The sequence below is a fragment of the Pantherophis guttatus genome, chromosome 2 (genome assembly GCF_059756535.1).
Source record: "Pantherophis guttatus breed Tessera chromosome 2, ASM5975653v1, whole genome shotgun sequence".
Lineage (NCBI taxonomy): Eukaryota > Metazoa > Chordata > Lepidosauria > Squamata > Colubridae > Pantherophis > Pantherophis guttatus.
Genome location: NC_142064.1, coordinates 150,450,279 through 150,467,128, shown reverse-complemented (window position 1 = coordinate 150,467,128; position 16,850 = coordinate 150,450,279). Strand labels below are relative to the sequence as shown.

The following is a 16,850-nucleotide window of genomic DNA, read 5'->3' as shown; positions in this document are numbered from 1 at the left end:
GCCGCAGGCAGACATGCTACAGAGTGTGGTTGGCATTGGGTGCTACAGAATAGGAGACTCTGGGATCTTATGATCCATAGTGGGCTCCTTATGAGAAAAGGTGGTGAAAGCGATTTACTGGGGTGTCTTGCAACCTTCTCTGTCAGCTTCCCCATTTATTTTGCTTGTGAGAAGACGGCAAGGAAGGTCACAAATCGTGATCATGTAATGCATCTTGCTGCAGTGTAATCATAACTCAAGCACCCAGATCACAACCATATCACAGCAGTCCGAAAATCAAGGACTGATCATAAATCCATTTTTTCAGCACTAGTTTTGTAACTTTGCGTGGTCGCTGAAGCATTGGACATAAGCTGAGGACTACAGATATGTAGGAAATGTTTATTAGTTGCAATCTTCTTTAGAAGCTTTATCAACAACACTTTTGTGAAACAGTTTATTTTTGATGACATTTGGAACCCTGACATTTAGGTCATAATAAATTCAGTATGTTACAGCAGGAAAAACAGCTACTGTTTTTCTCTAGAAACTATTTCTATAGTAAATATTTGCATGCTATATTCTGGTCATTGTATTGCTTAATATTGCTTAATGTTGTTGTTTTTTTTCATTTTTTTCAGTCACTAGTTTATATGACATTTCAGATCAAAAGGCAAGATTGCAATATAGCCAGGTTTTGAAATATCCAATCAAAAATGTGGATCAACAGGATAAAAGACTATGACCATTTGAAAACATGATGATGCTTATATGTGCAGTAAAATGTGTGCTTATTTTTAATATAAGTATTAATTGCCTGGGTTTGAAGATAAGAATTAACTTCAGGAATATTAAAATTAGTATGGGTAAAGCTAATTATAAAAATAAACACTAAACAAGCTGTATCCAAAATACCCAAGGTAAACCAGATCAATGATGAATCCTTAAGAATAAAGTGGTTTCAAGTTCATTGCTAAAATGGAAGAATTCTTATGTGCCAAGTTGTGCTAATTTGCAATGGAGTGCCATAAGTGTTAATTACTTCCCTTATATTTTAATGCTATGATGGTATTCCAAATAATATTCAAATTCCATATTTGTTTGCAGGTTATGCACTTAGAAGATTATGAAGAAGGAGTTAATTTTTCAAATTTAACTTACGGACCTTATCCACTTATTATTGCTATACTGCTCCTGGCTCTCGACAGTGTGCTTTATCTACTATTAGCAGTTTACTTGGATCAGGTTATTCCAGGTATGATTGAATGTTTGACTAAGAAAAATGATTTCAACTATAATCATTTATTTGATCTGCATTGAATTCAAAATTCAAAATATATGTATCAGCAATGTGCATTTTATATATATTTGTAGCAATACCTACATTCTGAAGGATCGGTGCATTCCTCTGCAGGGTTTTTTTTGCAGTCCGAATATTTGATACAAACTATAGTATGATTGCTTCATAGCATTAGTACATTTGCTGAAAGTTAAATTTATGACTATTTGTAGTGTTATTTCATACGTATTACAATATAACATTCAGTTTTTAAAAAAATTGACATGTAATAAGGTTGAACTAATTGCTTTAGCCATTATAGTTTACATATCCCTTGTCTCTCAGAGAAACACAGCAAAAATGTATGAATAACTCTTAAGGACAATAATATAAAATCTCACATACAGTTTATTAAATATTTGAACTGTTTCTTTATACCTTTTATCTTGAAAAGTTGGACGTTGTTTGATTTAATAAAAAAATAGCAATTTACATTCAGATGTCTCTTTTTAGTTTTAGATTGTCAGCAAATCAGAATTTGCCATTCTATTTAAACTGGGCTAGATGCATATAATTATATTCCAGTCCAAAACCACTTCTAGTTTAACAGAGAACATTTCTCTGTATGTTGAGGTAGGGAAAATACTTAATCACGGAGTTAAAGTTATAAGTGAAACTTTTACTTGCGCATTGCATTAGCATCTTTCCAAGGCATCAGAAAGTACAAATACTTGGAATGCATGAGAATAAATTCTGCCAGTTGCTGAATTTTATTGTGTATAGTTTATTTCATGTATACTCTTGTTACATTAAAAAAAAAAGTTCACTACAGATGGATTCACTCTGGATGTTAAGCCATTTCTTAAATAATATGTTGTTGAATATCTCATAAAGAAAACTCAAATAATCTGCATTTTGGCATAGTGAGATATACGAACCCAGCGATATACTTCTTGATCTATTTGAGCAATAGAGTTTTGATTTATTTTATACTGAAAGTTTAAGACCATGTTCTTTTGCTGGAGTTTGATACAGGTAGTCCTCGCTTACAACAGTTTGCTTAGTGACCAAAGTTACAACAGTACTGAAAAAAATGATTTAGGACCGTTTTTCACCCTTACAACCATTGCAGCATCCCCATGGTAATGTGATCAAAATTCAGACACTTGGCAATTGATTCATTTATGACTGTTGCAGTGTCCTGGGAACCTTTCATGACCTTGCAACAAGTAAAGACAATAGGGAAGCCAGATTGACTTAACTATGTGACTAACTTAACAATCGCAGTGATTCACTCAACAATGAGAAGGGTCATAAGATGAGGCATAACTCACTTAACAACTGTTTCACTAAGCAGCAGAAATTTTGGGTTCAATTATGGTTATAAGTTGAGGACTACCTATAATTAATGAAAATAATTAAATCATAGACCAGCTTAAGCGAACACATATCTTTAAAATGTTTATAGTATATTATAACTAGCAGCATTTAATATTTGTAGATGTTATTTTTCTTTTATTGTTCAGGAGAATATGGATTGCGTAGACATTTTTTTTTCTTTCTCAAGCCCTCATTTTGGTCGAAGAGAACAAAAAATTATAAAGAATTGTATGAAAGCAATATTAATGGAAACTTAGAATTCAATGAGATCATTGAAGCCGTATCATCAGAGTTTCAAGGAAAAGAAGCTATCAGGTATGATTGGCTATTCTGTGGTTTCCTTTCAACTGCTAAAGCCAGGTGCTAATATTTCTTTACCTAATTTGAAGTTTCTTACCTAAATTTCTTACCTAAGTTTGATAACTCAGAAGCTTACATGATCAGCAACTATGGACTAAGACTGAGTTTGAGGATTTGAGTGCATGCAATGTAACTATTATGTAACGAATTTTCATATGTGAATTCCATGAAGGCAAGAATTTTTTAAAAAGACTGTATAAAGAATTCACTTTGCAGAAAACATTTTGCTTAAAGCATTTAAGCACCATATCTTGTCAATATTTGACCCAGCTGTTTTGAGGATCTTTTTATGTCAAGTGAGTCATTTCGTTTTGGCAACAACAATAAAGAAAGTGTTCAGGTAATCCTTACTTAATGATGGTAACTGGGACTGGAATTTCTATCTCAAAGTGATCCAGTGATAAAATGCAATGTCACATGACTACATTGCTTAGCAACGCCCATTCTTAAGTCAACCTCATAGTGTCATTAACCGTGACATCACGTCACCATTTGCAACCTTTTGCCAGCTTCCCCATTGACTTTGCCTATTGGAAGCTGGCAGTGAAGATTGCAAATGGTGATCAAATAACTGTAGGACACTGCAAAATTGTAATTGCAAGCAGAATGCTGAGCAAGCATGGGATTGCGATCATGTGACCACAAGGATGCTGTGACTGTCATAAATTCAAGGACCAGTCATAAGTAGTGCTCATTCAGTACCATTATAAATTTGAACAGTCACTGCTTGAATGGTCATTGAGGATCATGTTTGTGTATGCACAGAAGACCTTTGAAGTGACCACACAAAGCTTGAAGGAATGTAGTTTTTCAATGTTGTAAGCATTCTGTTTAGAGCAACAATCCAGATTCTCTGTAAAATCTTATTTTTTTTAATTGTTGGCAAAGAGAAGTTTCACTTTAGAAAAAAAAAGTCATTTCTCTACTAAATCACAAAATTGAGTTAGATAGATAATGAATTATAGCAAGAAAACACTGAAACTATCAGTATTTATAAAATATAATTTAAATCAATGGTCAGTAAGCATGAATAAATCTGGTCATCCCATTATGTGTAAAAATCAACCATGCTGTTTACATGTAGGAATTGCATTAGATATGTGAGTTGTATATAGCAAGCATCTAATTGATTATAAAAGTAAAACATCAAACATAGATGGTAATTTTTGCCTAGAGGTTGAGGCAAATAAAGTAGCTACATCAGCCTGAATGTTTAACGTGGAAACTTTCTAAAGAGGAAATTATGGTGGTTTGTATTCAATATAATGAAAGTTGTTTACTAGGTGCTTAGGAAATCTTTGTACATGAATTAGTACTAAACCGAATTGATGCATATCCTTTCAAACACACATGTAGAACTGTTCTGTACTTTTAGAACTTTTTTCTTTAGTATTTCAAACATGAATTTATTTATTTATTTAGAGTATAGCATATCATATAGGGACTAGCAATATATATTAATATTTGACCTAGATTAGTAAAATACAATAAAATATAAATGTTAAAAATTTCTATGTTCAAATACCAAAGTCTCTAGGCCGTTTAACCATTGAAGCACAGCATCCTTTATGTTAAAAATCAGATACTGGACCGGTATATGCCCTCAGCCAGTCACGATGTGATCTACAGTTTGGCATGAGACCCCACAGTCATAATTAGAGGAGGATACTATTCTCCCATTTATACAGAGAGTCCCAGCAGACACCATATGAGGTGCAAATCCTATTCAGTATTATCCATTGCTGACTTTTGGTGGAGTCATTTATATAACTACCTATATCTGGGCATTCAGTGACCCATATGGCTTTCCATTGGGAATCAATGTTAAAGTCGTTGAGCAGATGTTCTGTAAGTGATATATAGCAGGGGTGAAATGCTCCCAGTTCGGACCGGATCACCTGATCTGGTAGCGATGGCAGCAGGTGGTTCGGAGAACCGGTAGCAAAAATTCCTGCCCACCCCCCACCCCCCATGCCCAGCTGAGCCGCGTGATCATCAGAGGCTTTTTTTTTTACTTTTAAAAGCATTTTTTTCTACAACCTCTTCAGCCAAATAAGTTATTAAAAAAATGTTTTTAAAAGGCTCTGACGATCCCAGCTAAGTTGCCTGATCATCAGAGGCTTTTAAAAGAAAACAAAAGCTTCTGACAATCAGGCAACTCAGCTGAGATCATCAGAGCCTTTTAAAAGCATTTTTTTACAACCTCTTTGGCTGAAGAGGTTGTAGAAAAAATGCTTTTAAAAGTTTTTTTTTAAAAAAAGTTGGCCACACCAACCTAGTCACATTACCCCCCCACCAAGCCACGCCCACAGAACTGGTAGTAACAAATTTTACATTTCGCCACTGATATACAGTGTCTTTAGAATTAAGAAATGTGCCCTTTTGCCTTTAATAGCAGTATTGTACTGAATTCAATAACTATTTCTTACGTTGACAAGAAAGTTAAAATCCAATAGGACACTGAATTTAGACATGTTCTTTACTTAAGAGCTCTCAGAAACTGAGAAACTCTCAGCGATGCTTTGTGAGTCTTCAGTTAGCGTTAATTTAGACTTGAGTAATATTCATGTTAACATAATGATTCTTTCATATTGCTTGCTTTTATCTTGATGAAATATGATCAGAGTTTAGCTTTCATTAAAAAAAATTACCATGTTTTCTTTCAGAATCAACTCTGTCCAGAAATCTTTTGTTAAAAAAGGTGAAACTGTGGAGACTTTAAAAAGTAAGAATTTTGGTATTATCAACTATTTATTGTAATAAAAATCCTTGAGGTTTTAAGTGGTGTTTTCTTGTCTTCTGATAACTAGAAACTTGCACGTTGGCAAGTTCATGTTCAATGGCATATTAAATAATCTGTGAGTTTACTATGTTAATATTATGTTAAACAGAAATCGTTTTTCAAAGGTGAATGCAGTTTTATATTAAGTGTCTTAATGTTTAATAGTAATGTAATGATTACATTATTAGCCGCCCTGAGTTTCCGGAGAAAGGTGGCATATAGTTTGAATAAATAAATAAATAAATAAATACATAAGTAGTGTGGTATAACATAATTGACTTCTCCCCTGTTGGTATAATCATGTCATTATTTTATTAGATTTATCCTTTGATATATATGAGGGCCAGATTACAGCATTACTTGGACATAATGGAACTGGCAAAACAACATTAATGAACATTCTGTGTGGATTGTGCCCACCTTCTGATGGTAAGTATGATCAAAATAATTTTGACTTGCCATATTTAATGGCAAGTAAGGAGAAAATGCACTATTTTAGGTTATATATATATATATATATATATATATATATATATATATATATATATATAAATAAACCTAAAATAGTGCATAATATAATGCATAAAACCTATTGCTGTACTTTCCAATTGATCAAAACTTCCACCCCAGAATTTAGGAGAAAGGATTGCAAATTTTTCCATAGCAATATTCTACCCCGTGCAGTGCAGAATATTTGCATGTAGCTTGACATTTCTGTTATGAATAAGTTATTTCTGCTCCCTTTTAATTATACATTGAGTTCCATTTCAACTAACTGGAACTTAATAATTGCAGGATGTTGGAATCGGATATTGAGAGTGTAATCTTGCTGTTCACTTGCTTATCCCTTTGTTCTGTTTCTTTTTCTACCCATGCACCAATGATAAATAAAAACAAAGTACAAATAAATCTCAATTTGTAAAGAGAGGGGATTTGTAAAGAAATTGATGTGTACATGATGCTAAGAAATACTGTATCACCTTCATTTTCATCACTCCATCCTCCATCATTCCAATGCTACTCTATTCTCAACAACTCTGGGTGGTTTACAACAACGAAAGAAGAAAGTATAAAAACAATAAAGCATATGAGATTAAAATATGGCACACTTGTGAAACCAAATGGAATGAAGCAAGGGGTCTCCCTCTCCCTCACCAATCACTAGGTTTTCACGGCTGTTCTAAACAACAGCAGAGTGGGGGTCATTTGGCTCTCAGGAGGAACCTCACTGCAAAGGGCTACAACAGAGAAGGCACACTTCTGGGATCCTGATAGATGAACTGTTTAATTAAAAGAATCCAGAATGCACAAATCTTGCAGGATCAAATCTACCAGACAAGACATCCCTCAAGTCGCGAAGCCTCATGCCATATAGGACTTAATATTTTGATTGACTTCCTTTCTACAAACTATGAAAATACACATGCAGAAAATACTGCACTTTTTCATTTTATTTTTTTCTAGTTTTAAGCCCCCTAAACTTGGGGAAAATTCAGGAAGGGAGACATTTTCTTGATTTCCTGTTGAAGAAGTCTCTAATTTTGATGGCTATTTTATGGTCGCAGTCCAGTAAAAGTCCATTATTTTTTGTGATGTATACATGAGTGTATGTATTTTAGTAGCAATCATTTTCTTCCTTGTTTGTGTTTTATCAGGATTTGCATCGATCTATGGATACAGAGTTTCTGAAATTGATGAAATGTTAGATGCCAGAAAGATAACTGGAGTATGTCAACAAATAGATGTATATTTTGATGTATTAACTGTGGAAGAAAATTTGTCAATAGTTGCTGCAATTAAGGGAATACCTCCCAATTATGTGATACAAGAGGTGAGTAGAATACAATGTATTTATTTTTAATTGTCAGGATGGTGTCATATATGTCCTTTAATAAAACAAAGATAATTTTACATGAATATGTAATAATGTATTGACTGCATTTTTTACATCCAGATTTCATACTATGCTACTTTATTTTGAGAACTCTTATAAAACAGAAAAGTTTACAGAAGTTAGGATAAAAATATTAAAAATAAAAGAATGACATGAGATAGGTATAGGCATCAATATTGTTGGTTTTCCTGCTACTAGTTCTTTTGCACTTTCAAATACCAATTCGAACTATTTTAAAAGAGAGATGATTAGCTGAAGCAAAATATTTTTTAAAAAACCACTTTAATGAGTAGATGGATGGATGGATGTTGCATTGGTTTTGGAAACCTCTCACCTTAACTCTTCCGGAGTAGGATTGTTTTTGAAATTGGAGGGCATAAATAACATGGAGTTTAAGTTATTTTCATAACGTATTATATCATGGTAAGTTACAAAACTTTTAAATTCCTTGAGCTTTAGTGACAATAGCCTGATTAATTATGGGATTACTTGCTTAATTGTCTCTAAATATTTTTCATTCTTGATTTTGAAAGGTCCAAAAAATTTTATTGGATTTGGATATGCAGCCCATTAAAGATAACCAAGCAAAAAAACTAAGTGGTGGACAGAAAAGAAAGCTGTCAATCGGAATTGCAATTCTTGGTGATCCAAAGGTAAATAGCAAAATAACTGAAATACTGGTAGTAATACTCTTATCAGTTGCAAGCCACATACAAACTGAACTATAATTCTGTTGTACAAATTAGGAGAGTTGGGAATAATAAAATATTACTTGCCCAAGCAGATCTTCAACAGCAGCATTCCCCTTAACAAAAGCTTAAACAATTAATACCTTTTCCCATACATGAATATGCTACCTCCTCTCAACTGGCCCTACTTAATCTTAAAAAGAGTATTTTAAGAGCATTTTAAACACACCACCTTACAAGAACTTGGTTAGATTTCACATGGCTTTCTAGCTGCCTAAACATTTTCATTGAAGAATACTAAAAGGAATTACAGAACATAAGGGTATTTATTCAGATGTGTACATCCATATCCACAGAGAAACAACACCAAATTTTATTCTGGGTTCTTCTATGTCTAAAATACTTATGGCAGTTATCTGAACAACACTTTTTAAAAATAGATTCAAAATAACATTACCATAAAGTACCATATAACTAATTTAGTAATATACGGTGTCAGTAAAGAAAAATTAAGAAACCTTAATTCAAAATTACAGCCGGTCAATAGAAATAAGTACTGTATTCAAGCAAAAACAACTCACGATTATACACCCACACCAGTGAACTGAAGTTCTGGAAAAGGATTTTTTCAGCATATAGAAGCAGACAAATTTCCACTTTTCCTTGACCTGCACATGGATGTGATACACATGTGTGCGCAAACACACACACACAGATTTTCTGCTCAAAGGTATAAATCCAAACAGATATACATTATTTTTTTTTATTATTTTATTATTATTATTTTTTTTAAAAAAATGATTTATATGCCGCCCTTCTCCGGAGACTCAGGGCGGCTTACAATGTGCTAAGCAATAGCCTTCATCCTTTTGTATATTTATACAAAGTCAGCTTATTGCCCCCATAACTGGGTCCTCAATTTACCTACCTTAGAAAGGATGGAAGGCTGAGTCAACCTTGAGCCTGGCGAGATTCGAACCTGCAGTAATTGTAGGCAGCTGGTCTTAATAACAGAATGCTTTAGACCACTGTACTACCAAGGCTCTTTTATTTTATTATTTCTAAGTCATGACTGGCTTATTAGTGAGATAAAACATGTTCACTTTTAGACGGTAATGTACTATGAGGCAGCAGCATCTTTTTGGACAAAGAGGTGCCAATGAAAATCTCTTGTTTGCAATGAATGCAACACTTAAGTGTTTTTATTGGGACATTTGCTGAAGCATATATTAAGGCCAGCTTCCCATAGTGCTTATCTGTGTTTGTCTATTACCCACCCTGCAAAGATTGCTCTGTGCCAAATTTGCTGGGAAAGTTGACAGGACAGGGCAAATAAAGATCAAGCCCATGTCTTTGCACTGTATTATCAAGCTTAATCTTCAGTGTTTTTGAAGTACAGCAAAATAAGGCATTTTGGAACTGACTAGTTAGGATACATTGCATTCACCCATCTGCCAGTCTGTTGCAAATCACACAGGACTTGCAATTTCCTGCAAACTTCCCTATTAACACCACTTGTTGGAAATCAGCAGGAAATCTTAAGTCGCTATCAAGTGAGGTCATCAGTTCAGAACCTGTGATCCTCAATTAACAATGGAGACTTGCCTTCCCTAAATGATGCAATATTGTGATATTGCGCTTTATGTCTGCATCACTGAGTGGTGGAAATTTTGGTCCCAGTTGCCATTGTTAAGCAAGGATTAACTATAATTCAGCCTCCTTCCCCTTTAGTACTCGGCAAACTTTTTTTTTTTCCAGTTACTCCACCCATCATGGGGCTTTATGGGACTTCCCTCCACCTTCCCACACCATTTAGACGGTGATATTTTTCCTATAGTTTTGGTGCCATGCAGCGTTGGTATTTGTAAAATGAATACTTCAGTTTTATTTATTGTTTTCCCTGGCTGTTGTTTAGGTGTTAATCTTGGATGAGCCAACTGCTGGTATGGATCCATGCTCCCGACATACAGTTTGGAACCTCTTGAAAAACAGAAAAGCCAACCATGTGACAGTGTTCAGTACCCATTTCATGGATGAAGCAGACATTCTTGCAGGCATGTTCAATTAGAGGCCTGTTAGGTTAGATATATATTATCCATAATATAAATAAGATACTTTTGGTTGCTACCGTATAAGCTTTATCTATTTATGATAAAGATCCCTTCTGGCCTACTTCTAGATCGGAAAGCTGTAATTTCTCAAGGAATGCTGAAATGTCTTGGATCTTCCCTTTTCCTTAAGACAAAATGGGGAATTGGCTATCGTTTGAGGTACCACCACTTTCTTTTCTGTTCTAATGTCTGTCCCAATCCTGCTTCAATACTTCCGCTCTTTAAACACATTGAAATTGAAATTATTTCATTGTTAGGTGATCGTAATATGAATTGGATTGTATGATTAACATGGTTACCATGCTTGGCTTGAAGCTGTCATTGAAAATTACTTGAGAACTTCAGCTAGTATGGAATATAGCTATTCAGGTTTTTGTTAAGACTAGACTGCTCATCTGTAATGTCTATCCTACTGTCAGTTGCTAGTTCAGTTTTAAATCTCAATTCAGAGTACTTAACATTGATCTTTAAACAATTTGAGTCCAGTTATTATTTGAAGGACTGCTTATGCTTGCATTAATATACGAGGGAAACAGCAAGTAAGTCTTATTTATCTGCTCCTCCATTATTGCTTAAACCTCTTAGTGAAGAACCCTTTACAAGTAGTCCTCAAATTACAGCCACAATTGAGCTCAACATTTCCATTGCTATGTGAGAGTTGTTAAGTGAGTTTTCCCCACTTTACAATCTTTCTTGCCACAGTTGTTCAGTAAATCACTGCAGTTGTTATGTTAGTAACATGGCTATTAAATAAATCTGGCTTCCCCATTGACTTTGCTTGTCAGAAGGTCCCCAAAAGGTGATAACATGATCCTGGACACTGCATCTGTCATAAACGTGAACCGGTTGCCAAGTGTTCTGATTTTGATTACATTATTATGTGGATGTTGCAATGTTTGTAAGAGTGAAAATCGGCCATAAGTCATTTCTTTCAGTGCCATTGTAGCTTCAAATGGTCACTAAATTACTGGTTGTAAGTCGAGGACCACCTATATATTCCTGACTTTGGTCTGGTATCATTTAAAGGGGTTTTAAACTATACTTGACCTCTCTGGTCTGTAATTTAAAATTGTTGGACTTTTGTGTTGAGTTGTTCAGTAGTCATTTTTTTAAAGTGTTTAGGTTTTGCTGAAATTTATTAAATTTTACTACTTTATATTGTAAGCACCCTTAGGATGGTAACAAATAATATTTATGAATACCCTTCATGAATTGGATTATGAAAATACAGATACAGGCAGCAGTAAGGAGGAGTAATTCTTCTTATTCCTATAATGAATGTTGTGCATTCCTTTGCAAAACAATGATGTCTATATGTGTTTCTTAGTATGCACATAGATAGGTATTGTAACACAGAAGCTACAGCATCTGTCATCAGACAGCACATCCCCGGATCAAGTTTGCTAAAACAGAACGAAGAACAACTGATATATGCATTACCATTTAAAGATATGGACAAATTTTCAGGTATAACTATTGAATTGCAGAGAAAAGCAGAATGCTATGTTTCTAATTGCACTTGAGCTCAAAGACTATAATATTAATATATAGAGAGTTAATTGGTGGTTACTTTAACAGAGAACAACTAACCCCAGATACATTTATTACCTAAGCATTATTGTTTTCCTGCTTTTGGAATAAAGTTTTGGGGAAATTAGAAGACCATTCATTGAGCAATTGTAAAAAGGGCATTGCAGAGAAACATGATGGCATTTACAAATTAATTACTAAGATCCCCGTGGCTACTTTTTCTTGTAGCGCTGTTTGCTGATCTAGATACCCATGCTCATTTGGGTGTTATTTCTTATGGTGTTTCCATGACAACCTTGGAGGATGTTTTCCTCAAGTTGGAAGCTGAAGCAGAGATTGACCAAGCAGGTAAGGTGGGAAAAAATTGCCTAACTTCCTATACTGTGTTTTAAATACAATATCGTAAAAGTTGTCTCATTAGTAATTGTTTCATTATTCAATTATATTTCAGCTTATAGAATAGTAGAATTTCCCATTTTTTAAAATTGGGTTGGGCAATGACATTTTTGGGATGGAAGCTTCACTTGTAGAGGTAGTACATTTTGTACAGGTAGTCCTCAAAGTATGACCACAACTGAGCCCAAATTTTCTTCTGTTAAACAAGATAGTTGTTGAGTTTTGCCCCATTTTACAACCATTCTTGCCACAGATGTTAAGTGAATGAATCACTGAAGTTGTTAAGTTAATAGCATGGTTGTTAAATGAATCTGGCTTCCCCATTGATTTTGCTTGTCAGAAGGTTGTAAAAGGTGATCACATGGTCCCAGAACACTGGAACCATCATAAATGCCACTTGCCAAGTTTCTGAATTTTGATCACATGACCATGGGGACGCTGCAACAGTTGTAAGTGTGGAGAAACAATCATAAATCACTTTTTTCAGTGCCATTGTAACTTCAAATGCTCACTAAATGATTGGCTGTAAATTGAGGACTACTTATATATATTCACACACACATACACCAATCTACTTGGAAGTAAAGCTGCCCAAGCTATTCTTTTCTCTTTCTTAGATTTTAGTATATTCAACTCAGAAAATGTAGAAGAAGAAATGGATACAAAATCTACTGATGAATTAGAGCAGACCCTACTAATGCTCTCTGAAGTAAAATCTTATGTGGTGAACAAGAAATCTCTCTGGAAAAAACAAGTCACGACTATGGCAAAGGTTCATTTCCTCAACTTAAAACGTGAAATTAAGTCAGTGGCAGTGGTGTAAGTATCTCAACTTTGAATTAATCTGATTTAAAAGCAGATATTGTTGTTATAACAGAAGCAATTAAAAGCATGAATAATGTATGGTCACTTTCAACTAGCCTGGGCTATTTTCAAAATGGTTGGGTAATGGATGAGGCCCTTTTTGAAGCACGGCATCATCATTCCAATGATGATGCTGGAATGTGCCTCCATTCCAGAGGCAAGAAATGTGTGGCAGCAGTTGAAGGAAGATGATGGTAAGAGGTGGCAACAGCAGTTGAAGGAAGATTTATTTATTTATTTATTTATTTATTTATTGAATTTGTATACAGCCCTACTCCCGAAGGACTCAGGGTGGTGAACAGCCATGGAATAAAACATATAAATACAAAATTTAAAATAGATTAAAACAAATTAAATAATTTGGCTGAACAAATTTAAAACCCCAATAGTTTTAAAACCAGATTTAAAATTTCCATATAAAAAGGGGAAAGACTTAGGTCAGGCTGGCTTGATGAAATAGGAAGGTCTTGAGTGCGCAACGGAAGGTACGCAGATCCGGGATCCTCCGTATCTCCGGGGGGAGCTCGTTCCAGATAGTAGGTGCCCCCACAGAGAAGGCTCTCCCCCTGGGGGCCGCCAGTCGACATTGTTTGGCTGACGGCACCCAGAGGAGCCCCTCTCTATGGGAGCGTACTGGTCGATGGGAGGCTATTGGTGGTAGCAGGTGGTCCCGTAAATAACCAGGTCCCAAGCCATGGAGCGCTCTAAAGGTGATAACCAAAACCTTGAAGTGCACTCGGAAGACCACCGGGAGCCAGTGCAGCTCGCGCAGGAGAGGTGTTACATGGGAGCGCCACGTCGCTCCCATGTAACACCTTGCCAGATGATGGCAAGAAGGCAACAACAGTTGCTCCAAATGTCCCCACTGGCAGCTATTATGATTTCTTGTAGTGTTTCTTCAAAAGTTATTCCTGTAGCAGTAGCAATAGCACTTAGACTTATATACCAACTGAAGTCTATTTGCATATTGGTAAATTGACACTAAATTTTTACATTTTACTGCCAACATTCTTTTTTCAGATAATGATGATTCCTACAATTTATAGCTTGTACCAACAGCTGACTGATATCAACACTGGATGCAAACACCTTACTTGCTAGTTCTACAATCTTATTCCCCTTCTTGCTACTTGCTGCATTTCATTGTATACTGAGAGTTTTAAATGTATTTATAAGCTTATTTATAACCTGTGTGTGTTACAATATAAGAAAAATTCACATTTAAAACCATTTAATTACAGTTCTCAATATCTCAAGATACCTTTAGTCACAAACTGATGGACTATAATGTAGTGTAATGTAATGAATTCCTCAAAGCCTGCCTAATTCTGATCTAGTTCTTAAATGGACCTCTGCTTTTTCTTTTCTTTCAGATTTTTGTTATTTACACTGTTTCTTGTTATTCAGATTTTTATGTTTGTTGTACATCACTATTTGAAAAAAGCTGTAGTCCCCATACAGCTATCTCCAAATTTATATTTTCTTAAGACCAATGAAACATATGACAAGTACAAAACTAGTCTTCTTATTCAAAACTCCACTGGTAAGAAATTTAACAACTACATTTTAAATGCAATATACTGATTGGTTTTATTTCAATTCCTGGCATTTCCAGTTCTTTATTTCATTTATAAAATCCACTACAGGTGGACTTTCTTGTTCTATCCTAGTTTGTTGTATATCCTAGCTTTTCGAAACAAAATACAAAATTGGAACTGGAAACTCCATCGCTAACTGATGTTGTAGTGAAGTGAAGCATTACGTGACTGTGCCAGACTTACAACTTCTGTTATGCTGCAATTATTAAGTAAATCACTGGATTGTTAAGTGCAACATCATGTAAGGGTGACGTGCAACTTCCTGCCAGCTTCCCCAAGATCACATGACTGTGAAGAGTGCAAGTTGGAGGACCAGTCATAAACTATTGTAGCATTGTTGTAACTTTGAATGGTTGCTGACCGAGGCAGTCAGTAAGCTAGGATTACCTGTATTGATACAATATCTCGGGGCTATGGGGGTGTTTAAAAGCTGGAAAATGATTCAAAAGACAACAGAGATTCTCCCAAAAATCATAGAAGAGAAATAACTGTATGGTAGCCACTTTAGATCTTAGGTTCTCTCATTCAGTTTTATTTCAAATAAAGAATAAGTAATAAAAAATTTAAGGAAATAATTTTCAAAATAAAATACAGTAAAATGGTACCTTGGTATTCAACTGCTTTGAAAATCATCAAATTTGGTACTCAACACATTTTGATGTGAACATTTTGTCCCGATACTCATTGTTTGTTTGGTACTCACTGCACAGTTAGAACTTGTTAATGCCGGCTGCCTTGTGACTCACTATGTTATTCCTTATGTGAAAAAATTGTTTGGTACTCATTGTTTTTGGTACTCACAGCACATCCTGGAACTAAATGATGAATACTGAAGTACCACTGTATTCATAATAATAAAAATAAAATAAAAATAAATAGCAATAAAAATAAAAAGCAAAGATTACAAAATAAAATAAAGAAGGCCTGGGGTTCTTAATTCCACAATTGAAATTAGCAGCACTACATCTCTCTATTTAGCATTTTAAAGAATATTGTGGATTGATGAGAAATTATAGTGAGTAAGGGAAGCCATTGTAGAGTTCTTCGTTTTTACCATGGAAGTAGCAACTTGTTTTAAATGTTAGGAACATTGCATAATGCTCGGGCAACTGATAAATTGACTGGAAGCTACATCCATATTTCTGCAGAGCAAAATGGCAGATTGCGTAGAACACGTGTACTAAAAAAAACGGATGTGCAAAGTGGATTGTCATGAATAATGAATTCAAGTTCATATAGACAAACTATGGATAAGGAGGCTATGAATTATAAGGTTCAGCTGCATATTTGCATGTAGGTTTCAAACTAAGAGATGGCCAATGGAGAGCCTGACCTTGTATGCATCTGCAGGAACAAAAGCAAGGTTGCATCATAATCTCTTTCCCTTTGTGCTATAAAAGGTGTTTCATGATGCTGCAATTTTGCTTTTGTCATTCTGGTCCATCCCACTCATGCCATTTCCTAAGGCTCCCTAGAATTGAAAAGGACCCACTTTTAAAAAAAAAATATTGTCATCCCTCTGTCCAGATCATTGTACCTGAATCTCTTTTTAGGGTTAACTGTGATTAAATTTTGTATACTTAAATTGCTCTGAATGTATGGAATAGTTGTGATATTTTTATGCCATGTTCTCCTTTTTTTAATTCTAGGGTCAAACATAGATGACTTAATTAGTGCTCTTAGAAACCAGAATATACTTACAGAGGTACGCAATGACAGTGATTATGAATCAGCAGATTTCCACAATACAGCATTAAACAACAGTATATATGTGTCGCTTGCCCCACATAGTGCAGCATTAAATGTACTTAAAGTAGACAAGGTAAGAAAAGATAATAATTCTCTTTGAATATACAGGAATTTAGTAAAATGTGTGTGCAATTATATGCAGTTGTACAATATGATCTGAAAACAAATGTATCAGATTTGCTAAGGATAGAACAATCTCAGGTTAATAAATTTGTAGATGGTGAATTGCTTTTGGATAC

The 16,850-nt window shown here is 34.8% G+C and overlaps 1 protein-coding gene across 6 annotated transcripts in view; it reads left to right on the top strand.

The window, feature by feature from the left end:
- Positions 1–16,850, top strand: part of LOC117662942 (cholesterol transporter ABCA5-like) — a 74,373-nt gene that overhangs the window by 21,039 nt on the left and 36,484 nt on the right. For all 6 annotated transcript variants that reach the window (XM_087887023.1, XM_087887021.1, XM_087887022.1 and 3 more), the window contains exons 9-21: positions 1,087–1,234; positions 2,785–2,953; positions 5,665–5,723; positions 6,099–6,209; positions 7,436–7,611; positions 8,208–8,327; positions 10,279–10,417; positions 10,543–10,633; positions 11,802–11,941; positions 12,233–12,352; positions 13,018–13,219; positions 14,638–14,807; positions 16,512–16,684. In XM_087887023.1, coding sequence (XP_087743149.1) covers positions 1,087–1,234; positions 2,785–2,953; positions 5,665–5,723; positions 6,099–6,209; positions 7,436–7,611; positions 8,208–8,327; positions 10,279–10,417; positions 10,543–10,633; positions 11,802–11,941; positions 12,233–12,352; positions 13,018–13,219; positions 14,638–14,807; positions 16,512–16,684 — 1,818 coding nt within the window. The remainder of the gene's footprint in view (positions 1–1,086; positions 1,235–2,784; positions 2,954–5,664; positions 5,724–6,098; positions 6,210–7,435; positions 7,612–8,207; positions 8,328–10,278; positions 10,418–10,542; positions 10,634–11,801; positions 11,942–12,232; positions 12,353–13,017; positions 13,220–14,637; positions 14,808–16,511; positions 16,685–16,850) is intronic.